Source organism: Chlorocebus sabaeus, chromosome 21, assembly GCF_047675955.1.
Source record: "Chlorocebus sabaeus isolate Y175 chromosome 21, mChlSab1.0.hap1, whole genome shotgun sequence".
Classification (NCBI taxonomy): domain Eukaryota; kingdom Metazoa; phylum Chordata; class Mammalia; order Primates; family Cercopithecidae; genus Chlorocebus; species Chlorocebus sabaeus.
In genome coordinates, this window is record NC_132924.1 from 122831654 (window position 1) to 122856111 (window position 24458).

The window sequence follows — 24458 nt, forward strand, 5'->3', positions numbered from 1 at the left end:
ATGCATCTATCTACCCATCCATCCATCTATTCACCCATTCATCCATCTATCCATCCATCCATCCATCCATCCATCCATCCATCTAAATCCACCTACCTACCCCTCTATCCATGTATTCATCAGCCACCCATCCAGTCAGCCACCCATTCATCCATCTACCCATCCATCCATCAATCCACCCATCCATCCTTCAATTTATCCATCCATACATCAGCCACCCATCCATCCATCCACCTACCCACCTATCCACCCATCCATCCATCCATTCATCCATCCACTTACCCCTCTATCCATCCATCTGTCAGCTACCCATCCATCCACCTATCCATTCATCCATCCATCCATCTGATACCCACCCATGCATCCACCCATGTATTCATCTACCCACCCCTGTATTCATCCATTCATCGGCTACCCATGCATTCACCTACTCACTCATCTACCCATCCATTCATCCACTCACTCATCCATCCGTTCACTCACCTACCCATACACCCATCCATTCATCCATTCACCCACCCATCTATCCACCCATCTTTCCATCTACCCACCCGTATATCCATCCATTCATTTATTCATCCATCCATCCATGCAAAGTAGATCACTGTGATCAAAGCTTAGTCTTCCAATCATGACCAAAGAAATCAAATGTTAATCACAGGAATGGCCACCCCAGGGAGTATACATTCAGAAAAAAGGTACCTAAGCTCTAGAATCTCTGTGTGAGAGCTTGTGTAGACCAAAGACTCCATGGTCTCACCAACACGTCGTGGAAGGAAGCCTGCTCTGGGCATGGGATGCAGGAGGCGTTCGTAGGAAGGGGAGGCCGGGGGCTCCGGTCAGCAAGCTCACTCGGCTCTTGGCCTGAGTTAATGGGCTGAGTGTATCATCCAGCCAGGAATCTACTGATGTGGCTCCCTTCTCTCCCTGCCTTGTGAGCAGCAAGCACTGTGCCCTTCACGGTACCTACCATGGCCCTGCCTGGGCTTCCAGCCTCAAGGGCCCTCTGTTCCCCAAGCCAGCTGAGCTGTGGCAGCGGGGAGTGTCTGTCTGCTGAGCGGCGCTGTGACCTGCGGCCTGACTGCCAGGACGGCTCGGACGAGGATGGCTGTGGTATGTGCCAGCAAGGGCAGGGGCAGCCCTGAGGGCCCCCTCCTGCATGAGCCCCTCTGAGCCCCAGCCCCTCTTCCCCTGCAGTGGACTGTGTGCTGGCCCCCTGGTCTGTCTGGAGCAGCTGCAGCCGCAGCTGTGGCCTGGGCCTCGCCTTCCAGCGCCAGGAGCTGCTGCGGCCTCCTCTGCCAGGGGGCAGCTGCCCACCTGACCGGTTCCGAAGCCAGTCCTGCTTCGTGCAGGCCTGCCCAGGTAACCCTGCACCCCAGCCTTCCCTCAGGAAAGCCCCTGCTCCCAGAGGGAAGTGGGGAAGCCCCCCATCCAGTCTCCTCAGGAACCTTCAGGTGGGAAACCTGGGGTGGGTTTCCATCTGAGACCCTCCCGGCTAGCCCTGCCCCCCTTTCCTGCCTGAGCCGAGACTCAGGTTCTTGTGTATAGCCTGGAAATAATGGTCATTCCTGCCTCAGAAGGCACTGCAAAGATTAAGGGAGATGACGTGTGGGGGTATCTGGAGCCAGGCCTCAGGTGTCAGCCAGCTGTGCCACTTGTCCCTGGGTGCCATGCTGAAGGCCTTGTCGTTCTTTTATTCCGTCAATCCAAGGGAGTGGCCCTCACCCACTTCTGCGCATGGCAGAGAGGGGCTCCCCATACAGGGGCCTCTTCAGCCCCACCCTGGCTCCTCCCTGGCTGTGATGGCCCTACAGCTGCCATCAGGGCAGCTCTCCCCAGGATTCCCGCAGTCCCAGCCCCTTCCCAGGGAGCAGAGCTTTTGTCCTGGGAGGCGCCTAGAGCCCTTTCTCCAGGTACCTGCCGCCTAGGGGAGGTTTTCTGGGACAGAAGAGGAGATGTGGAGTGCCCAGGGCAGGGCCCTTGGCTGCCTTGCTGGCCACTGCCCAGGCTGGGGAAGGAGGGGAGCCCTGGCTCCGGCCACTCTCTCATAGCCTGTGTCTCCTGGGCCCCTCCTGATGGTCCTTCCTTCCCCAACAGTGGCTGGGGCATGGGCCATGTGGGAGGCCTGGGGGCCCTGCAGTGTCTCCTGTGGGGGTGGCCATCAGAGTCGCCGGAGAAGCTGTGTGGATCCCCCACCCAAGAATAGCGGTGCCCCCTGCCCCGGGCCCTCCCAAGAGAGGGTACCCTGCGGCTTGCAGCCCTGCTCAGGTGGCACAGGTAAGGGTGAGCTGGGCTGGGGGCAGGGAGAGGGCACTGTGGGCATGAGGTAGTTGGACCTCCCAGCATTCAGGCTCACCTGGTGCCCATCTCCCACCAGACTGCGAGCTGGGCCGTGTGTATGTGAGTGCTGATCTGTGCCAGAAGGGGCTAGTGCCCCCGTGCCCACCCTCCTGCCTGGATCCCAAGGCTAACAGAAGCTGCAGTGGGCATTGTGTGGAAGGTGAGGCAGACCTGGCCTGCAGGGAGACTGTGGGGTGCCCAGCCAGGCCCACCAGCCCCCCGTCTCCAGCTTCCCCTCACTGCTGTGCCCCTTGGGGCTGAGTGCCCCCTTCCACACACACCCAGGATGCCGCTGTCCCCCGGGACTCCTTCTGCATGACAGTCGCTGCCTGCCCCTCTCTGAGTGCCCCTGCCTGGTGGGCGAAGAGCTGAAGTGGCCGGGGGTGTCCTTCGTCCTGGCCAACTGCAGCCAATGGTGAGGGCGGCCGCGCCAGGGAGGGTGTGCCGGGGTCTCCCCAGCCCTCACCAGTTTCTCAGCCTCTCCCTCCCCGGCAGCGTGTGTGAGAAGGGGGAGTTGCTGTGCCAACCAGGGGGCTGCCCCCTGCCCTGCGGCTGGTCAGCCTGGTCCTCCTGGGCTCCCTGCGACCGCTCCTGTGGCTCTGGAGTGAGGACCAGGTTCAGGTGTGTGACAGTGGGTGGGCGGCAGTGTGAGAAGGAATGGTGGCGGCCAGGGAGGCAAGGAGCCAGGCCAGCCCTGAGGGGGCGGTAGGGGGAAGATGGTGGACAGGTGATGAAGGATGAAGAAGGCAGGAGTGAGGGCAGGGAGAGAGCAGAGCAGGTGCTGAGGGCTGCCTCTCTCCCCAGGTCTCCCTCCAACCCTCCGGCAGCCTGGGGAGGCGCCCCCTGTGAAGGTGACAGGCAGGAACTACAGGGCTGCCACACAGAGTGTGGGACAGGTATGGCCGGGAGCCTGGATGCAGGAGCCCCCTCTTCCTCCTCCCAATTCTGTACCCTGGGAACACACAGGATGAGACCCACTGGCCACTCTGTGTGGGGGATCGGTAACACCTCTGCAGTCTGAGAGGCAGCCCTTGAACTGGCCTTGGTGGAGGGACTTTGATAGGGAGAGGCAGAGACTCCCGCCCAGACTGCCCGGGCGCCAGGAGCAGGCTGGCCTGGGTGGAGCAGGTGACTGCAGAGCTGGGCGAGAGAGGTGAGGCTGAGGGTTTGAGGGAGGCCAGCAGCAGCATTTAGAGGCCAGGTGAAGGTGCCAGATGGTTTCTCTCTTTCCACCCACCGGGTGCCCCTCAGACAGTGCCTGTGTCAGTGGAGGTCTCTGTAGAGCAGACCCAGCCTCACTGGTGTGCAGGGCAATGGGATGAGGTGGGCAAGGGGAAAGAGAGGAGTGGGGGATGGGAGGGAGAAGAGAGGCAGGGCGCATCCAGGGTCTGGGCCAGGATCTTTGCAGTAGGAGGGAAAGAGGGGCCAGTGAGGAGTGGCTGGTGGGACATTGACAGCATCCACAGGGACTCTTAAATAGTTTCCGGCATAGAAGGATCAGGAAGCGTTGATCTGGGGGAAGCATGAGGATTTTTGGTGGTCCTTCCTGCTGAGGTGCTGTCCGAGTCCAGGAGAGAGATGTGGGAATGTAGTCGAGCCCAGGTTCACAGGAGGCTCCGTGCCTGGCTCTGAGGGTGAGAAGTGGGGCTGGAGGCCGGGTGCGGTGGCCCACGGCTGTAATTCCAGCACCTTGGGAGGCCAAGGTGGGAGGATTGCTTGAGGCCAGGAGTTCAAGACCAGCCTGGGTAACAGAGAGAGACCCCATCTCTAAAAATAATAAAAAAATAAAAAATGTAGCTGGCCGTGGTGGCGCACGTCCGTGGTCCCAGCTCCTCGGGAGGCGGAGATGGGAGATCACGTGAGCTTAGGAGGTAGAGGCTGCAGCAAGCGATAAGCATGCCCACTGCACTCCAGCTGACAGGTCCTGTCCTCACCCCCCCAAAACAGAAAAAAGGACTGGGGGGGGGTCCCAGCAAGTGAGCTGAGGAGGGGCAGAGGCTGCACCCTGAGCCCAGAGCAGCCTCCCTCCTTGTGAGCCCTCTTCTGCCCACCTAGTTTCTCAGACCTAACCCAGGCTCCCCGACCCTCCCCAGCCCTGCCAGAAAAGGCCTTTGCACAAATGGCCTGTCCCGTTCACCCTCCGCAGAGGTGCTGGGCTGGACGCCCTGGACTTCCTGGTCCTCCTGCTCCCAGAGCTGCCTTGTCCCTGGAGGGGGCCCTGGCTGGCGCAGTCGTTCCCGACTCTGCCCCAGCCCTGGGGATTCATCATGCCCAGGAGAGGCCACCCAGGAGGAGCCTTGTAGCCCCCCTGTATGCCCAGGTACTCCTCCTCAGGCTCAGGTGTGGCTCGGACACTGGGGTGGGACGAGAAGCAAAGAGGAATGCCCCCTTGAGCCGGTTCTAGACACCTGGAGGGGGGCCAAGGGTTGGAGCAAACCTGGCTGTTGTCCTTAAGCCTCTCCCACCCCAGCCATCACCCAGGAAGCCAGCCTGAGTGGTAGATGTTGGTGGGAGCTAGAGGCTGCAGTTAAGACTCTGCAAGCTACACAGCTCCAGCCCCACAATGCCCTGCCCTGGACTGTCTTTGCCGTGCCGGTGTCTGTGACTCTGGATTGGGCTCTTCCTGGCAGTGCCAAGCATCTGGGGTCTGTGGGCTCCCTGGTCCACTTGCTCAGCCCCCTGTGACGGAGGCATCCAGACACGTGGGCGCAGCTGCTCCAGCTTGGCTCCTGGGGACACCTCGTGCCCAGGACCCCACAGTCAGACCAGGGACTGCAACACGCAGCCCTGCACAGGTACCAGACTCTCTGCCTGTTTTGCAGCGGGCCTCCCTGGCCCAGCTCCTGGGGATTTTGACCTTTTCCCCACCCTCACCTTCGCCCATCGCTGTCCTTTGACTCCAGGCCAGGTAATGCCTGGAGCTAACGGAGCCTGGGATTTCCTGTGTCTCTTCTAACTCCCTGCCTCTCCCACCTGCCTGGGACCAGGTCCCAGCAGCTGTAGCCCCTCAGCCCTTTGCTCTTCTTTGGTGGAGGCAAGCCTCCTTCCCCAGAGAACAGGCTCCCCGAGGGAGTCAGATTGGCCTTCCTCAGGGCAGAACACACTCATGGCCAGAATCGTGGGGGAGCAGAGCTCGTACTTTGAAGCCCCTGGCCCCTTCCTTACTCTCTCTCGTCCTCTGAGCGCTCCTCCTATCCCAGATGACTAGAGTCCTCGTGGTCTGTTTTCAAGAATATTTGTATTAAAATGGAGCAAAGCCGTGACTGTGTACTGGTGCCATCCCAGACACTGGGGCAAAGCTGTGAGGGTAGGGGCAGGAAGCATGGCTTCTTTGGCACACTATTGCCTGGCAGGCTGCCTCCCCATGCCCTGCTTGCAGGTTCCCTTCCACCCCTCTGCTTCCTTTCCCTTCCCATCTCTTCCCATCCCTCCTGCCCCTGCTGAGACCTGCTTTGTCTTCCTATCCAGCCCAGTGCCCAGAGAACATGGTGTTCCACTCAGCAGAGCAGTGTCGCCAGGAGGGGGGTCCTTGCCCTCGACTATGCCTGACGCACGGCCCTGGGATAGAGTGTTCGGGCTTCTGCGCCCCTGGCTGCACCTGCCCCCCTGGTCTCTTCCTGCACAATGCTAGCTGCCTGCCCCGCAGTCAGTGCCCCTGCCAGCTGCACGGGCAGCTCTATGCACCAGGAGCAATGGCTCGCCTGGACTCCTGCAACAACTGGTGGGTCATAGTGTCGGGGCAGGGTGGGAGAGGGGCCGGGGATCTAGGGGTGGGCAGGCGTGGGCTCCCTCCCACAAACACACCCCGTGGTGGGGTGCTCCGTTCCCCAAACACAACACAGCAGCCACGGGTGCCAGGCAGGGTCCTGGGAATACTAGAGCGAGTGGTCATCCCCATTTGACTTATGGGAAGATTGGGTCTCAGATCGATGGAGCGATTTGTGATAGAACTAGAGATGGGAAGGGGTCTAACCTCTCATCACAGCTTTCTCTGGTTCTTTTTCCTGAATATAATTTCATACCTGAGATCCACTTGATTTCTGTTCAGAAACATTCAAGTGCCCAATACCCAAAGCTGACATCAGGACCTGCCAGCAGAGGGTGCTCAAGCCATTTCCCTCTTTTTTCTTTTTCTTTCACTTCGTTTCCTTCTCTCTTTTTTTCTTTTTTTCTTTTTGAGATGGAGTCTCACTCTGTCGCCCAGGCTGGAGTGCAGTGGTGCGATCTCAGCTCATTGCAACCTCTGCCTCTCAGCTCACTGCAACCTCCACCTCCCGGGTTCAAGCAATTCTCCTGCCTCAGCCTCCCTAGTAGCTGGGATTACAGGCACCTACCGCCTTGCCAGGCTAATTTTTGTATTTTTAGTAGAGACAAGGTTTCACCATTTGGCCAGGCTGGTCTCCAACTCCTGACCTCAAGTGATCCACCTGCCTCAGCCTCCCAAAGTGCTCGGATTACAGGCATGAGCCACTGCACCTAGGCCATTCTTCATTTCCCTCTTACTTTTTACTTTATGTACCCTGCCCCTCCTTCGATTTCCTCCTCCTTCATTCTTCCTCCCTCTTGTCCTTTCTTTCTCACTTTTCGTCTCTCTGATCTTTTTCTGGGACCTCCAGTATTTGATAAATAGGCTTTAAAACATGTATTGGAGAGAGCAACAAGCGTGGAGAAGTACCCAGTTCTCCCTCCTAGAAGAACTCCAGCTCTCTCTAAATCCCTCCTACCTGCCCCCGGCCCTCGAGGTCATTTCCCAATAAATACAAATGGATGAGACCTTGGGACAAAGGACAGCACAGAGCCTGGGTGTTGTGGGGCTCACTGAGGGTGCATCGTGAACTTCACAGAGGACGTGGGCAGCAGGCTTCATACCCCAGACCCTCGGGTTTCTCTTCTGCAGTGGCCTCAGCTGCTCCCCGGGGGTAAGGGCTGACTGTGGCCATGATGGCCAGGTAGAGCTTTACTGCCCGCTCTCTCTGCAGCACCTGTGTCTCCGGGGAGATGGCATGCACCTCGGAGCACTGCCCAGGTACCCCCATGCTTGGGGCACAGGAATTGGGCAGTGGTGGGTCCTCAGGAACCATAGGGGAGTTAGGCCGCTTCTGAGATAAACGCCTGGGAGCTCGGTGGTCCCCAGGGAAGTTAGGGTATGAAAAGACTGACCTGGTTTCACACACACTGCCCTCTGCCCCCAACACGCCCTGGCAGTGGCCTGTGGCTGGAGTCCCTGGACCCCGTGGAGTCTCTGTAGCCGCAGCTGCAACGTGGGCATTCGGCGCCGCTTCCGGGCAGGCACTGCACCCCCAGCTGCCTTTGGGGGTGCTGAGTGCCAAGGCCCCACCATGGAGGCTGAATTCTGCAGCCTGCGGCCATGCCGAGGTGAGAGCTAGGACTGAGGTCCTGAGACCTGCTTAAAGAACCTTCCAGAGAGAAGCCAAGAAGACTCCCATCACCCCCCCCCCCCACCCTGAACCTCCAGAGAAGTGCAAGAGACTTCATTAAGAGATGCCATTAAGAGGTTGTCCCCAGAGACTCCTTGAGGGTCTGTTCCCTAATAGGGCCGCTCCTCAGAGTAGCCCCAGCTTCTCTCTAGAGACCAGCCCAGTTCTAGGCTGAATACTGGAGCCCCTCAAGCAGGTATGAGGCACCTTAGGTAGGATATGACACTACAGGTGAAGTGGTGGAGGGATCCCAGGGGTGTCTGGGTGGGAGGAGGAGAAGGTGAGGTGGGCACGAGAGGCAGGGCCTGTGGTGACCTGGGTACCACCCCCAGGTCCTGGTGGGGAGTGGGGCCCTTGGTCTCCGTGCTCCGTGCCCTGCGGTGGTGGCTACAGGAACCGCACCCGGGGCAGTGGCCTGCACAGCCCCATGGAGTTCTCCACCTGTGGCCTGCAGCCCTGCACAGGTGAGAGCTGCCCTGGGGACCCTCCAGTTCTCATTCTTACCAACCCAGGGGACTGTCAACCCCCTGTCCGCCACCCCAGCACAGCCCTGTCCCTCAGCCGTTGTGCAGCCCCATGACCACCCCACCCATACCCAGAGCTGGTGCCTCTCCCAGGTTGGGAGCTCAGGGGAGAGCTGAGTGCTCTGGGGCTGGGCTGTCAACTTCTATGTCCCCAGGGCCAGTGCCTGGCGTGTGTCCCAGGGACAAACAGTGGCTGGACTGTGCCCAGGGCCCTGCCTCCTGTGCAGAGCTCAGCGCTTCAAGAGGAACTAACAAGACCTGCCACCCTGGCTGCCACTGCCCCTCTGGGATGCTCCTGCTGGTGAGTGTCCCCCTGCCTGGCCCCAGCGAAGCCTCCGCACAGCTTGGGGACCGTGGGGTGGCAGGGAAGGGACAGGCAGGATCTGGACATCGAAGAACAAAGGGTATGGGGCTGGAGACAGGGAGACCCTGCAAGGTTGAGGAAAGGGTACTGAACTCATGGACCATAACTCAGCTCCGGCAGGAACCAGCAGGGGATCCTGGGCAGGTCTCATCCCTCTCCCATCTCCCTCCCCCCGTCCCCCATCTGTCTTCTCTCTCCCCACCTGTGTGAGCCTCCTGGGGCTGCTGCCACCGTGTGCCTGAGATCCTGGGCAGGTCTCATCCCTCTCCCCTCCCTCCCCCTGTTCCCCATCTGTCTTTCCTCTCCCCACCTGTGAGCCTCCTGGGGCTGCTGCCACTGAGTGCCATGCACTGCGGGGGGTTCTTGAGCAGCGGTCCCTGATGGTCTCACAGATCCTGGAAGCCCAGGATCATGGTGTTGGCAGGTAGGCTCCTTCTGAGGGCTGCAAGGGAGACTGTTCAAGGCCTCTCTCCTCTTCTGGGAGTTTGCTGGAAATCCTTGGCACTCCTTGGTCTATAGGTGGCCTCCTCCCTGTCTCTTCACGTCATCTTCCCACATTTTCTCTTCTTATAAAGGACACAAGTTGCATTAAAACTAGGGCCACCTCAGTGACCTCCTTTTAACCCGATCACCTCTGTACAGACCTCATCTCCAAATAAGCTCCCATTCCCAGGGACCGGGGCTAGGACTTGAACTTGAGGGTTTGGGGGGCCACAATGCAGCCCATGGACCACCCACCACTGTTTCTTCACTGGTAAAAAATGGTGATAAGTCTAGGTCTTTGTGAATTGTCCCTGCTCAAGTGCTCTGTGCACTATGTTATCACCAGTTATTTATCGAGCACCTACTGTATGTTTAGTCTCTGGCTGAGCGGTTCTGTGGGGAAGGAGTAGTCTCTGCCCTCAAGAAGCATCCAGTCTGGGGAAACCAGACCCAGAGCCCCTAAAAGGAAGATGAAGCCATCAGATGGGCAGGAAGTGAGCTTTGCACAAGTGGAGTAGGCTAGGTCAGCCATGGAGGGCTCCCTGTAGGAGGTGGTCCTGACTTGAACATCAGAGATTGGAGGGTGTGGAGAGTAGGGAGGCATGGCAGGCTTCCTGGAGGAGGTGGTCCTGCACTTGAAGATCTGAGATTGGAGAGCAGAGAGGTGGCCACTGTAGTCAGAGGGTGGTGGGAATTGGGGCTAGGAAATGCTGGCTGAATGGTGGGATTGAACAAAGCCGTGGGGTGAGTCATAGGGTGTGGTTAAGGGACACATTGTAATCATATCTGAGTCCAAATCAGGCTCTTTTACTAGTAGCCCAGCGAGCTTGGGGGTAGTATTCCCGTGCCTCAGTTCCTTCCTTTGTAAATTAGGGTAAAATTACAGCCAGTCATAGGAGTCAGTGAGACGGTGCAGGGAAAGTGCTTCCCAGGCCCTGGCCCATAGACTTCAGTGCATTCAACTTTGAATCGTGTGCCACAAGACGGCTGTTTATTTTAAATCTGAAGGACTTCTGTCCAGTCTGCCTGTGCACCATGTTTTTCTGTTTTTATTTTGTTGATGAAAGTGTATCTTTTCCTACCATTGCTGTACAAATTGCACAGTTCATGTTTTCATGGCTGACTTCACGGGGATTCGACAGTTCAGTCTCATGTCCTGCAATCTGAGATGGTCTTTTTCTCCTAGAAATTGGAGGGTCCATCCCCCCATGGCCCCCAAGCCGATGATCTGCATTTGCCTGGCAGGAGGGCAGTGGGGAGAGCTGCATGTCTGTGGAAGGAGGGTGGGTGGCTTTTAAGGGGGAGCTTGAGGATTGCATGCGGGCTCTGACCAGGGGTGGGGAGCCCAGGCCCAGCCCATCTGGAGCCAGAAGATGATACAGGGTTTTGATTGCAGAACAACGTGTGTGTGCCCACCCAGGACTGCCCTTGTGCCCACGAGGGGCACCTCTACCCTCCAGGCAGCACTGTGGTTCGTCCATGTGAAAACTGGTGAGACACTACCCCCACCTCATTTTGGCCCTGTGACTTCCGAGGACCCGCTGTCTCTCCTCAGAGGCAGGGAATTTGGCCCCAGCTGGGGACACACGGGCCCTCCACCCCCAGCCCCTCGGCACAGTCGTCCAGCCCTCTAAGGCTGCACCTGCCTGTACCCCTCCCTTCCCCTGTCCCCCATCTGTCTTCCCTCTCCCACCCTGTGTGAGCCTCCTGGGGCTGCTGCCACCGAGTGCCATGCACTGGGGGGCTTGAGCAGCAGCCCCTGATGGTCTCACAGATCCTGGAAGCCCAGGATCATGGTGTTGGCAGGTAGGCTCCTTCTGAGAGCTGCAAGGGAGACTGTTGAAGGCCTCTCTCCTCTTCTGGGAGGTTGCCGGAAATCCTTGGCACTCCTTGACCTATAGGTGGCCTCCTCCCTGTCTCTTCACGTCATCTTCTCACATTTTCTCTTCTTATAAAGGACATAAGATGCATTAAAACTAGGGCCACCTCAGTGACCTCCTTTTAACCCAATCACTCTGTACAGACCTCATCTTCAAATAAGCTCCCATTCCCAGGGACTGGGGCTAGGACTTGAACTTGAGGGTTTGGGGGGCCACAATGCAGCCCATGGACCACCTGACCCTCTGCTGCTCCCCACAGCTCCTGTGTCTCCGGGCTCATCGCCAACTGCAGCTCCTGGCCTTGTGTGGAGGGTAAGGAAGCATCCCCACTTCTGACTTGCACCCCAGCTCCCCCATCCCTCGGCTGCAGGAGGGGGCCAGGGCTGAGACTGGGGGAGGAAAGCCATCAGGAGAGGTGGGGAGCAGGGGCACCATGCTCCATCTTCAGCCTGTCCAGCTTGTGCCTGTCCCCCTCCTGCCTGCCTGCCTCCTGGGCATCCCCTAGGTGAGCCCACGTGGTCACCCTGGACCCCTTGGAGCCAGTGTTCAGCCTCCTGTGGCCCTGCCCGACGCCATCGGCACCGGTTCTGTGCCAGGTCCCCCAGTGCAGTGCCATCCACCGTGGCTCTGCTGTCCCTGCCAGCCACTCACACACCTCTCTGCCCAGGCCCCGAGGCTGAGGAGGAGCCATGTCTCCTGCCGGGGTGTGATCGTGAGTGCCTGCCTGCCCTGCCCGCCTGGACCCTCCTGCGGAGCCCAGGGTGGTGCCCACTGTGCGCTGTGGGTGCTGCTGCCTTGTACCAACTGCCCCCTGGCCCCAGCTAAGCCCTTCCTCACTCCTTCCTGTGCTGTCCCCCCAGGAGCTGGGGGATGGGGTCCATGGGGGCCGTGGTCCCACTGTAGCCGGAGCTGTGGGGGAGGCCTACGGAGCCGGACCCGGGCCTGTGACCAGCCCCCACCCCAGGGCCTGGGGGATTACTGCGAGGGGCCACGGGCCCAGGGGGAGGCCTGCCAGGCTCTGCCCTGCCCAGGTACTTGCCAGGGATGGGGGTGGGGATCAGGGACGGAGGAAGGGGAGTTAGAGGAAGCATTCCAGGGAGACAGGCCAGGGTGGATGACCCCACACAGCTCTTAGCCCATCCTGTCTGCCCTCAGTGACCAACTGCACCGCCATTGAAGGGGCAGAGTATAGTCGCTGTGGCCCTCCATGCCCTCGCTCCTGTGATGACCTAGTGGTGAGTCCCAGCTCCCTTGGTACTGCCACCTGACCCAAGGCCCACTTTGCAGGAGGGCAGGGCATGGCTTTGGGCTCATGGCCTCTTTTGCTGGGGCCTGGACAGCCCAGCACAGGTGGGCATGGGTGGGGGCTCTGGCTTCAGTTCGCAGAGCATGCCAGCCCATCCCGGAGAGACACCAGCCTCGCCCCACAGAGAGCCAGCCTCACCCAACAGCCCTTGTCTGTAGATCAGACAATTATGACAGAAATGGCATAAACACGAAGGAAGGGGGAAATCATCTCGAACCCCATGAGCACGTTGGTGTCTAGACCTGCATGTGTGCGTGGGTGGGGGAGTGGGTGCCCACTGTGTGCCCACCCAGGCACCCTGGACACAAAGGGAAGCAAACATAGGGTCACCACAGAGCCCACATTCTGGGCTGAGTAGGACGGACATGCAGGAAAGAATGGACACAGTAGGGGCCATGAAGACTGAGGTGGGGCTTCGAGGCCTTGGGTGTGGAGGTGCTAAGGGAGATAGGGACAGGGAGGAGAAAGAGGAGGAGTTAGAAGAGGAGAAGAGAAGGTCGTTACAGGCAGTGCCTGCTCCCAGCCGCCCCAGGACCTCCCAGCTCCTTCCCAAACTGCCCCCTTGCCCAGCCAGCTCCCCAAGTTCTAGAGAGGTCTGGGACATGCCCCAAGTCCCAGGCCATCAGTCCAGGTCACTCACTGGAATTGGGGTTTTACATTTGGGAACACCTAGCTCCAAATCCCTGCCCCAGGGAGCCAAAGGGAACCTCCTCAGCTGCTCCTCCTTCCCCTCCACCCCCAGGGAGGGGCCAACTCAGAGACTCCAGTGGAAACTGCAAGGCTGGGTCCCCTTCCTGTCTTTCTCATTGGCACCACAAGGTGTACTCTGTGTTTAAAACGTGAGGCCTCTGTCATACTTTCCTCCCCAGCCCCTTGTTCCGTTGTCTTCCCTGCATAGCTTTCCTTTTTCTGCTGATGGCCCCCCACTTATTGTCCCCCAGCACTGCGTGTGGCGCTGCCAGCCTGGCTGCTACTGCCCACCAGGCCAGGTACTGAGTTCCAACAGGGCCATCTGCGTGCAGCCAGGTCACTGCGACTGCCTGGACCTGCTGACCGGGCAGCGGCACCATCCGGGTGCTCAGCTGGCAAGGCCTGACGGCTGCAACCACTGGTAAGGGGCCCCCGCCGTGGCGGGAGGCAGGGATGCCAGCAGGAGTCGCCCCACTTCATCCCATGCTCTTGAGCTCTCCGGAGTCTCCGCGGATGGTCACATTTGCCCCCCACAATCCTGGAGCAGATGTGGGCAGGCACCATGACCCGTGTCTGATAGGCGAGGAAGCTGAAGCTAAGCCTGTGTGTCTGCAGGGGCTGGGCGTGTGCTCAGGGGCAAGAGGGGTCTGGGCAGGAGGAGCCTGGGCAGGAGGAGTGACAGATATGGCATTCACAACCCATCTGACCACACAGTTGGCTCCCGGGTACCTGTAGTCCTTCGTCAAGAGAAGGCATCGGCTGGTGACCCTGAGAGGGCCAACTAAGTGGGACAGGGAGCAGGATGGGGAGGCACTGGAGAGCTGGGAGATGGGGCACTGTCTGGGAGAACACTGAGGATCAATCATAAGGATGAGGGGAGGGGAGAGGCAGTGGGGGGGGTGCAGGGTTAGGGTTTGGGGTGGGACTGAGCTGCTGCCTCTTCCTTCTGTGTCTGCACCCCCTGCCCAGCACCTGCCTGGAGGGGAGGCTGAACTGCACAGACCTGCCCTGCCCAGGTATGTGCCCAGCTTGGAGGGAGGCAAAGAGGGGGTCCTGGGACTGGGGAAGGGATGGGTTGCACCCCAGTGCCCTCTGTTCTCCTCGCAGTGCCCGGAGGCTGGTGCCCATGGTCGGAGTGGACACTGTGCTCCCAGCCCTGCAGGGGTCAGACCAGGAGCCGCTCCAGGGCCTGCACCTGCCCCACTCCTCAGCATGGGGGTGCCCCATGCACCGGGGAGACTGGGGAGGCAGGGGCCCAGCATCAGAGGGAGGCCTGCCCCAGCTCCGCCACGTGCCCAGGTGTGATGCCCCACGAGGCCCACGTCCCTCCCGCAAAAGGCCCTAAACCCCTGCTCCAACCCTGCTGACCTGGGGCCTCCTGGGCCTCCTAATGCCGGTGATCTGTCTTCCTGGCACAGTGGACGGAGCCTGGGGCCCATGGGGGCCATGGTCTTCCTGCGACACGTGCTTGGGGCAGTCCCACCGGAGCCGGGCATGCAGCCAGCCCCCCACCCCTGAGGGAGGGAGGCCCTGCCCTGGGAGCCACACGCAGAGTCGCCCTTGCCAGAACAATTCCACCCGGTGCACAGGTCAGGCTTCAGTAAGGTCTGGGAGGGTGCCTCTAAGTCTAGGGAGATGCTGACTCTGGCCTCTGACCTCCACACATATCATGTCACTCTCTCAAGGGACAGTTCCCAGGCCATCAGTCATGGACCTGGTCAAGGCGGCGGGCCCAAGTGGGGGATAGGCATGGCAGGAGGTCTGCAGATCCCTCAGGATGCCCTTCCGTGACCACCCTCTCTGCTTGCTTCCTGCATAGACTGTGGGGGTGGCCAGAGCCTGCACCCCTGTGGGCAGCCCTGCCCCCGCTCCTGCCAGGACCTGTCCCCTGGGAGTGTGTGCCAGCCAGGCTCTGCGGGCTGCCAGCCCAGCTGTGGGTGCCCCTTGGGCCAGCTCTCCCAGGATGGGCTGTGCGTGCCCCTGGCCCGCTGCCGCTGCCAGTACCAGCCTGGAGCCATGGGTGAGTGCCTCCCCTCTCCCCCAGGCCCCAGCACTGCAGTGCCACCTGTCCAGCCCCTGTGCCACTTCCCCGGGGGCCCAGCCTGGGGCTGCAGGACAAAAATGAGCAATTACCAGCTCTCTAGGCCTTTGTGTCCCTCAACCCACCCCACCCCCACCCCCAAACCCAGGGCTGTCTGGTTGGAGCGTCTACCTCCCTTGTTCAGGACATAGGGTGCCATGCGGTAGAGGCAAGAGGGTGGGGAGTAGAAGGCCATGGGGTGGGAGAAAGGATGGATGGGGGGAGCTGAGCTGTCTGGAGCCCCCACCCCTCACTCCTGTGCCCCTCAGGGATCCCTGAGAACCAGAGTCGGTCAGCAGGGTCTAGGTTTAGCTCCTGGGAGAGCCTGGAACCGGGAGAGGTGATCACTGGGCCGTGTGACAACTGGTAAGCCAAGAAAAGTGGGGACAGGGAGGCGCGTAGAGCCCAGGAAGGGAGCCCTCAGGGCATGGGGCTGGTCCTGTCTCTGAAGTCCCTCCCTTGTCCCCAGCACCTGTGTGGCAGGCATTCTGCAATGCCAGGAGGTGCCCGGCTGCCCGGACCCTGGGGTGTGGAGCTCTTGGGGCCCTTGGGAAGACTGCAGTGTTTCGTGTGGGGGTGGGGAGCAGCTGCGCTCCCGGCGCTGTGCCCGTCCTCCCTGCCCAGGGCCTGCCCGCCAGAGCCGTACATGCAGCACGCAGGTCTGCAGAGGTGAGTGCCAGCCCGGGACCTAATCCCCCTCTGACCTTGAAGTCCCATCCTGGCCTTTGACCCTGACTCATGGTTGCCTTTTGGCCTCTCCCTCCTCACCCCCACCTGTCCCCCAGTGCCCTCCCACCATCGATGGACAAGTGAAGGAGGACTCAGCCAGACTGTGGGAGCCTGTGGGAGGGGGCAGTGCCCATGGCAGGGGGATGGGCAGGTGAAAGGCGCTCCCTGAGGTGGGCAGTGAGGGCCGGGGCTGGAGCAGGTGCTGATGTGTCTGCTGCCTCAGAGGCAGGTTGCCCGGCCGGCCGCCTGTACCGCGAGTGCCAGCCCGGCAAGGGATGCCCCTTCTCCTGCACCCACATCACGCAGCAGGTGGGCTGCTTCTCTGAGGGCTGCGAGGAGGGCTGCCACTGCCCCGAGGGCGCCTTCCAGCACCGCCTGGCCTGTGTGCAGGTCAGAACCTGTCCACCCCACAACTTGTCCACCACTCCTTGCCCTCCCTGCCCTTCCTTTACCTGTCCCCTATGTCATGTCTGTCACTTTTGCAGACCCTGTCGCCCCTGGGCAGGCCCCTAAGCAGAATACAGGCTGGTGAGGCCACCTGAGGCCTCTGCTGACAGCGTCGGGGGCAGGGAGAGTTAGACGCAGACTCCCGGGGTCCCTGGTTCCCCGGGAATGGGGGACACCTGCCGCCTCTGGACTTGCCTGGCCTCTGCTCCTGACCGGCACATCCCCCAACCCCGCCGGGGCTCTCACCCGCCCCTGTGTTTCCTGCTGACCCCTCATCCTGGCAGGGAGGGGCAGTTTCCTGCCAGGTTCTCATGTCCCCCAACCTCACTGGCCCAGCCTCACCTTCCTGTCCTCCACTGTGGGGCATGGGTCTTCACCGCTCCTCTCTTGCCTATCACACACTTGTGGGAACAGTGCCCCTCACCTTCACTCCCCTTGGCCCCAGCTGGTCCCCCGCTGTGCACCCCAGCGGCAGCCGGGGCCAGCTCTGCTCTGCTGAGCCCAGCGGGCACACAGGAATCCCTTTCCCAATCCTAAGGCCGGCTGCCCAGTGGTCACCCCTGAGCCAGAGTTCCAGGATGCCATAGCCAGGAGGGACCAGAGCAGCTACCTACCTGGTCTCACCTCCTAGACCTAGAGATGGTGACAGTGAGACCCAGAGAGGGGAGGGGACACACCAAGGTCACACACAGCAGCAGAGCCAGACCCAAACCTAACATCCCGATTCCTGGCTGAGGCTCTTCCTGCCCCCCACTGCATCTGAGTCTGTGAGGGCCTGTGTTGGCGCCTCCTTGTGTCCTGCTGGGCGCTCTGTGTGGGGAAGCCAGCTCAGGCCAAGCCCAGGCCATGCCCCTCTCATGGTGTGCTCATTTCCCTGACGTGGGTGAACAGCCCCTGCTCCTGGAAATGCTTTCCTGGAGCCTGAAGCCCTCTTCTGGGTCCTCACACTGACCCTCCCCAAGTCTCTCCAGGGGATGTGCCCAGCCCTGGGTGGGTGGCCTGTGCTGTAATGCTGTCTGCTCTGCCCACTCCCCCAGGAGTGCCCTTGTGTGCTGACAGCCTGGCTGCTGCAGGAGCTGGGAGCCGCCAGAGCTGACCCTGGTCAGTCCCTCGGGCCTGGAGATGAGCTCGGCTCGGGTCAGACACTTCATACAAGCTGCGGCAACTGGTGAGGGGGATGGTGAGGGTCAAGGAGATTTTCAGTGGAGGGAGGGGTTAGAGGGTAAGAGACCAGGGACCCCAGTCTGCCCTCTGACCCCACCTGGGCTGGGTTAACCTGGCTCTTCCCCCAGCTCCTGTGCACATGGGACGCTGTCTTGCTCCCTGGAGGACTGCTTCGAGGCCGGTGGTGGTTTCGGTCCCTGGAGCCCGTGGGGCCCATGCTCCCGCTCCTGTGGTGGGCTGGGCACCCGCACCCGCAGCCGCCAGTGTGTGCTCCCCATGCCTGTCCCCAGTGGTCAGGGCTGCCGTGGGCCCCGCCAGGGCCTTGAGTACTGCCCCAGCCCAGACTGCCCTGGTAAGGACAACAGGAAGGTGGTGGGCAGGGCTGGGGTCAGGATGGCACTGGACAAACATCTAGGAGGTCTTCTTGGAGGAGGCAGTATCTGAGGGGTTTTGAAGGAGGGAGGGAACTTTGACCAGTATTGGAAGGAAAGGTACGGCTTGAGCAAAGTCCTTGATCCTGCAGGGAAGTGCTGTGCTTGGGGCCTGGGTGTCCACAGGAGCTCAAGCTGAGGAGGGCTCGACTAGATAGCTGTGAGCCCGCAGTGCCAGCTGCCAGCCTTAGGCATGGTCCTGGTGCACTGTGGGTACAAAAACATTTCTGAGTGGGGTTTCCTTTGGCACAGGGGCTGAAGGGTCCACAGTGGAGCCAGTGACAGGCCTTCCAGGTAGCTCCAGACTCCCTGCACCTCTGCCTCATGGCCTCCCTGTGGGAAGAGCAAGCCCAGGGACCCTTCCCCCCCGCCCCCGCTTCCTGGAGAGACTAAAGCTCAGGGCCGACTCATCCCAGGAGGCACCCTCCCCACTCCCTCCCCCAGGTGGCTGGGGCCCGTGGTCCTCCTGGTCCCCCTGCTCCAGAAGCTGCACGGACCCTGCTCGCCCTGCATGGCGCAGCCGCACCCGCCTCTGCCTGGCTAACTGCACCATGGGTGACCCATTACAGGAGCGCCCCTGCAACCTGCCCTCGTGCACAGGTGCACCTTCCAGCCTCAACCTCTGACCCCAGCCACCACCCTCAGACAACTCATTGTAACCCCCAAGTTCCAACATCTAATACCTCTCAAGTAATCATTGGTTTCTAGTGTTGACATCTCATTTCAAATCAGTGTCTGACTCTGGGCTCTGGGTCTTCTGCCAACCTCAGCAGCTGCTGGGGAGCCCAACTTCCAGCACATCCCTTGTTCTCTTGTGTGTGTGCTGAACTCTCCAGCCACCCCAAGGTCCCACCTAAATCCCTCTGCAGCCCTGTGAGTCTGGGATTACTGTCCCCGATGAGAAAAGGGGATACTGAGGCCCAGTTGTCAAAGCTGCACAGTAGTCAATGTCAGATCCAGACTGAGAGCCCAGAGCTCTGGACGAGGCTGGCCTGGGTGGTGGAGTTCTACCCTTAAGCCTGGGTGGTGGAGTTCTATCCTTAAGCCTGGGTGGTGGAGTTCTACCCTTAAGCCTGGGTGGTGGAGTTCTATCCTTAAGCTGGGAGCAGAGGGGAAAGGCTGGGCAGGTGTCGTGCAGCTGGGACTGGCTCCAGCTCCGCTTTGTGTCACAGAGCTGCCCCTGTGCCCTGGCCCTGGCTGTGGGGCTGGGAACTGTTCCTGGACCTCCTGGGCCCCGTGGGAACCTTGCTCCCGCAGCTGCGGGGTGGGTCAGCAGCGCCGCCTGCGGGCATACCGTCCCCCTGGGCCCAGCGGGCACTGGTGCCCCGACATCCTTACCGCCTACCAAGAGCGCCGCTTCTGTAACCTGCGAGCCTGCCCAGGTGAGGCAGCTGGGGAAGAGCAGGGCGTACCCTAGGCTCTGCCCCTGGAAGGCCCCTGGCATCAGTGCCCCCTCCCAGGCACCCAGCCTACCTGCGTGCACTTCCGTCTCTCGCACCAGATCCTTACCCGGGCTCATGGGAGAGGTGGGGGCCCCTGCCTGAGCCGACCCCTCAGGTGGCCATTCTCTTTCCCACACAGTGCCCGGGGGCTGGTCACGCTGGAGTCCCTGGTCCTGGTGTGACCGCAGCTGTGGGGGAGGCCAATCCCTGAGAAGCCGCAGCTGCTCGAGCCCCCCACCCAAGAACGGGGGTGCCCCCTGTGCTGGGGAGCGGCACCAGGCCCGGCTTTGCAATCCCACGCCTTGTGGTATGTCAGTGGTGACAGTCCTGTCCCACCCCTATTGGGCTCCACTCTGCATGGGGCCTGGCTGCTACCTCATGGGCCAGTTTGGAAACTGAGCCCTCTGGGTGGATGGCTGGGCCTGGCATTGGGCAAGGATACCCTGAGCGTGTCTGTTGTCTGTGCCAAGTCCCAAAGATCCACCCCGGCTACCCCAACCAACAGGAGCTCCTCCTCTCGGCTTTCCCACCCCCAAGGTGGGAAAGAGCCATCCAGTCCTGTCACGATTTTTGGAGGCTTTGACAGTGGCCCTGTCAGGAGCGGGCGTGGCACTTGTGGGTGGTGGATGGAGCCAGTGACTGTAGCTGAACCTGCACCACCTCCTGTCACCCCCAAGCTTCAGCTGCTTTAATTGGCCCTCCCCAGCTCACCAGCCCCATGGCATGGGTTCCCCCAGGGCTCCCCTTCTCTGTCCGCACCCACCTTCTGGGGGGACACAGGCTCCAGGTGACACTGTTGGCTTTTGAGACCCACAAATGTAGTCCACCTCCGCAAACGTTTACTGGGTACCAGGGTAGGTGCTGAGAACTCACAGGAGGTGACAGGCACTCACTGTCTACCTAGAATGTCCCAATCCCAGAGTCTTCCTGAGTCTTCTGTGTTTCAGTGGGCACCAAGGTGGGGGATGGGATGGGTCCTGTAGCTTCATGGATGTAGGGAGTCCCCAGCAGGGCAGAGGAAGGGTTTCTGAGCCCTGGGCCCTCCTGACTCTGGGCCCCCCATCTGCTTAGAGGCCGGCTGCCCAGCAGGCATGGAGGTGGTCACCTGTGCCAACCGCTGCCCCCGCCGCTGCTCAGACCTCCAGGAGGGAATTGTGTGTCAGGACGACCAGGTCTGCCAGAAGGGCTGCCGCTGCCCAAAGGGTACGTGCTGCCCTGTCCTTCAGGAGCATCAGGGTGGCTGAGTGGGAAGGTGTGGGTGGGGCCACGGGTGCCAGCTCTGGCCCTTGCCCCACAGGGTCTCTGGAACAGGATGGCGGCTGCGTGCCAATTGGGCACTGTGACTGCACCGATGCCCAGGGCCACATTTGGGCCCCAGGGAGCCAGCACCAGGATGCCTGCAACAACTGCTCATGCCAAGCTGGGCAGCTCTTCTGCACGGCTCAGCCCTGCCCGCCTCCCGCCCATTGTGCCTGGAGCCGCTGGTCGGCCTGGAGTCCCTGCAGCTACTCATGTGGGCCCGGAGGGCAGCAGAGCCGCTTCCGGTATGGGGCTGGCAGGGCTAGAGGTCCCCTCTGCCACCCAGGGCCTCACTCTGCAAGGTGCAGTCTCCCTTCTGACAGAGAGTTCCTGGGTCCCGCTCTCACCAGCGACAGCACCACCCCAGACCCTGGGCCAGCTCTGTCCGTGGTTGCCCTGGCTTTTCCTTAGCTGTCTCCATGCGCACCCTGAGGTGTCCCGTCAGGGTGTCTCACCAGAAGACAGACAAGTGATGAGGGGCCTGGGCCATCTCTCACCACCTCTGCCCTGGCCCCACCCAGGTCCTCCACGTCAGGCTCATGGGCCCCGGAGTGTCGGGAGGAACAGTCCCAGAGCCAGCGCTGTCCTCAGCCCTCGTGCCCACCCCTGTGCCTGCAGGGCACTCGCCCCCGCGCCCTGGGGGACAGCTGGCTGCACGGGGAGTGCCAGCAGTGGTGAGTGCAGGGCAGGGAGCGGGGCTGGGACCGCCCTGCCGGAGAGCAGCGTCCTGAGTCCTGGCTCTTTCCCAGCTCCTGCACCCCGGAGGGTGTGATCTGCGAAGACACGGAATGTGCAGGTCTGGGCTGCCTCCGGATCCCCGCCTCAGCCGTGCTTCTAGCCTCATGCTTTGCCTGTCATGTGCTCTGGGTCTCATTTTCTCCCACCTTACTTAACTGCCACTCCCTGGGCCACCATGCAGGTCCCCACCCAGTCCTCTGGCCTTGGCTCTCTCCACCTCCTCTGACCTCACCTGTGCCCTCCCACAGTGCCTGAGGCCTGGACGCTGTGGTCCTCCTGGTCTGACTGCCCTGTCTCCTGTGGAGGTGGAAACCAGGTCCGGACCCGGGCCTGCAGCGCCGCAGCCCCTCACTATGGGAGCCCACCCTGCCTGGGCCCCGACACCCAGACCCAGCCCTGCGGGCAGCAGCCTTGCCCAGGGCTGCTGGAGGCCTGCTCCTGGGGCCCGTGGGGGCCCTGTTCCCGCAGCTGTGGCCTGGGCCTGGCCTCTCGCTCTGGGTCCTGCCCCTGCCTGATAGCCAAGGCCGACCCCACCTGCAATGGCACCTTCCTCCACCTGGACACCCAGGGCTGCTACCCAGGGCCCTGCCCGGGTGAGTGTGCAGGGGAAGTGAAATCACCTCCCCACTTTTCCTACCTTGGGAGATTCAGAAAATATTTTTCTAGTTCCCGGATGATCCCTTCAAATAAGCCTGCCCTGTCTGTGCCCCCATGTTTTGCTCAGTTCCTTTAGTCTTCCCACCATCTCTTCCCTTGGGGCCCTCCTTGTGGGGAGAGAGGGCGTCCAGCCAGCCCAGCCTTTCAGGCCCCTCTTGCCTGTTTCCTGTGGAGGGTGTCGGCAGGGCTGGGGTGAGAGGGAGGGCAGGCAGGGGAGAGGGGGGCTGACCCACCCCTCTGGTCCCTAGAGGAGTGTGTGTGGAGCAGCTGGAGCAGCTGGACGCGCTGCTCTTGCCGGGTGCTGGTGCAGCAGCGCTACCGACACCAGGGCCCGACGTCCCAAGGGGCCAGGGCAGGCGCCCCCTGCACGCGGCTGGATGGCCACTTCCGGCCTTGCCTTATCGGCAACTGTTCTGGTGAGGCTCCAGGAGCAAGAAAACAGGGAGCTGAGCAGGGCAGCAGCCACCAAGGGTCCCTGTTGGAACTCCCTGCTCCCCTCACAGCCAATGTAATGCCCCCAAGACCTCAAAGCGGCTGCCTGCACTTGTGCCTGCACCCGTGCCTGCCCTCGAACCCAGCTGCTCCCCTGTTCTCCCCAGATACTCCGTCACAGCTGCGCCCCCAATCCCTCACCACAATTTGTCCAGCCTGCAGTTGCCAGCCCGCCTGTGACTTTGGCTCGTGTAGCTGCCCTCTAGGAGGGTGTCTTACCTGCCTCCTGCTGTGGCTGCCCTCCTGCCCTCCATCTCTGCCCCTCTGTCTCCCATCTGCCAATCTCTGGAGCACCTGCCAGGCCCCTCACTCCTGCCAGGCCCCTCACTTCTGCAGCCCCCTCCTCAGCTGCCTCCTCCAGGCATCTTCCTGGCTCTCCAAGGCCCAACCCATCCTGATCTTCCCTGGAGGTGCCCACAGAAGCTGAGTGGGTGCCAGATGGGGGACACTGGTTTGTTCTGACATGTGGAGGGTGGGCATCTTGTACTGCCAGGTGACCCCAAGGGGCCTCAGTGGAACCATGCAGCATGTTCTCTGGGCTTTGGGAGTGGTGTCTCTGGGCTGTTCCCCCAGCAGCCTGCCTCTCCCGCATCTCCCCCAGAGGACAGCTGCACGCCTCCTTTTGAGTTCCATGCCTGCGGCTCCCCCTGTGCTGGGCTCTGTGCCACACACCTGAGCCATCAGCTCTGCCAGGACCTGCCGCCCTGCCAGCCGGGCTGCTACTGCCCCAAGGTGAGAGCTGGGAGCTGGGGCAACTTCCAAGAAAAAGGGGGTCCTCTGCCCACACTCCCACTCCTCCTTCTCTCTGTGATGTCTATGGTGACCCCACCTCCTTCAAACTCCTTGGAACTCAGTGCCTCCTCCCAGCTTGCCGTTCACTCGGCATCATGTGTATGCACCTGCTGCAGGCAGGGCACAGTGCTGGGTGCTGGGATGACACGATGATCACTGTTCCGTCTCTCCTTCCACCCAGGGGCTGCTGGAGCAGGCTGGGGGCTGCATTCCCCCGGAGCAGTGTAACTGCTGGCATACCTCAGCAGCGGGAGCCAGGATAACCCTGGCCCCTGGGGACCACCTGCAGCTGGGCTGTAAGGAGTGGTGAGTGATGGGGGAAGGAGTGGGGTGTAAGGAGTGGTGAGTGATGGGGGAAGGAGTGGGGTGTAAGGAGTGGTGAGTGATGGGGGAAGGGGTGGGGTGTAAGGAGTGGTGAGTGATGGGGGAAGGAGTGGGGTGTAAGGAGTGGTGAGTGATGGGGGAAGGAGTGGGGTGTAAGGAGTGGTGAGTGATGGGGGAAGGAGTGGGGTGTAAGGAGTGGTGAGTGATGGAAGGAGTGGGGTGTAAGGAGTGGTGAGTGATGGGGGAAGGGGTGGGGTGTAAGGAGTGGTGAGTGATGGAAGGAGTGGGGTGTAAGGAGTGGTGAGTGATGGGGGAAGGGGTGGGGTGTAAGGAGTGGTGAGTGATGGGGAAGGGGTGGGGTGTAAGGAGTGGTGAGTGATGGGGGAAGGGGTGGGGTGTAAGGAGTGGTGAGTGATGGGGGAAGGGGTGGGGTGTAAGGAGTGGTGAGTGATGGAAGGAGTGGGGTGTAAGGAGTGGGGAGTGATGGGGGAAGGGGTGGGGTGTAAGGAGTGGTGAGTGATGGGGGAAGGGGTGGGGTGTAAGGAGTGGTGAGTGGTGGGAGAAGGGAGACAGAGTGTTGGGAATACGGCAGGGAGGCCTGGGGGGCCCAGTCCAGCCTCAGGACACAGGACCATGAGATGCCAGAGTTTGCAGCTCCCTTATCTTGCCCCAAATGTGCCTAGGGCTCAGGTTACCCTTGCATGACCACCCCCCCGCCTGGGAGGTCCTGGGCTGGGTCCTGCCTCCCTTAGTCTACCCTGACCACCCCCTCCCGCAGTGAGTGCCGGCGTGGGGAGCTGCACTGCACCAGCCAGGGCTGTCAAGGTAACCCTGACCT

The 24458-nt window shown here is 61.2% G+C and overlaps 1 protein-coding gene across 1 annotated transcript in view; it reads left to right on the forward strand.

The window, feature by feature from the left end:
- Nucleotides 1-24458, forward strand: part of LOC103227202 (SCO-spondin) — a 62039-nt gene that overhangs the window by 27017 nt on the left and 10564 nt on the right. The window contains 42 exon segments of the mRNA XM_037990932.2: nucleotides 943-1113; nucleotides 1198-1362; nucleotides 2098-2277; nucleotides 2378-2500; nucleotides 2626-2755; nucleotides 2836-2961; nucleotides 3145-3236; nucleotides 4487-4660; nucleotides 4971-5135; nucleotides 5809-6061; nucleotides 7320-7366; nucleotides 7546-7716; nucleotides 8111-8242; nucleotides 8458-8603; nucleotides 10546-10640; nucleotides 11289-11341; nucleotides 11535-11741; nucleotides 11890-12060; nucleotides 12185-12264; nucleotides 13277-13446; nucleotides 13995-14041; nucleotides 14133-14324; nucleotides 14444-14614; nucleotides 14845-15045; nucleotides 15375-15471; nucleotides 15575-15774; nucleotides 16058-16224; nucleotides 17319-17449; nucleotides 17574-17797; nucleotides 18129-18170; nucleotides 18321-18476; nucleotides 19049-19258; nucleotides 19458-19625; nucleotides 20390-20521; nucleotides 20616-20862; nucleotides 21139-21291; nucleotides 21367-21413; nucleotides 21604-21948; nucleotides 22261-22428; nucleotides 23106-23236; nucleotides 23478-23602; nucleotides 24399-24445. Coding sequence (XP_037846860.2) covers nucleotides 943-1113; nucleotides 1198-1362; nucleotides 2098-2277; nucleotides 2378-2500; nucleotides 2626-2755; nucleotides 2836-2961; nucleotides 3145-3236; nucleotides 4487-4660; nucleotides 4971-5135; nucleotides 5809-6061; nucleotides 7320-7366; nucleotides 7546-7716; nucleotides 8111-8242; nucleotides 8458-8603; nucleotides 10546-10640; nucleotides 11289-11341; nucleotides 11535-11741; nucleotides 11890-12060; nucleotides 12185-12264; nucleotides 13277-13446; nucleotides 13995-14041; nucleotides 14133-14324; nucleotides 14444-14614; nucleotides 14845-15045; nucleotides 15375-15471; nucleotides 15575-15774; nucleotides 16058-16224; nucleotides 17319-17449; nucleotides 17574-17797; nucleotides 18129-18170; nucleotides 18321-18476; nucleotides 19049-19258; nucleotides 19458-19625; nucleotides 20390-20521; nucleotides 20616-20862; nucleotides 21139-21291; nucleotides 21367-21413; nucleotides 21604-21948; nucleotides 22261-22428; nucleotides 23106-23236; nucleotides 23478-23602; nucleotides 24399-24445 — 6252 coding nt within the window.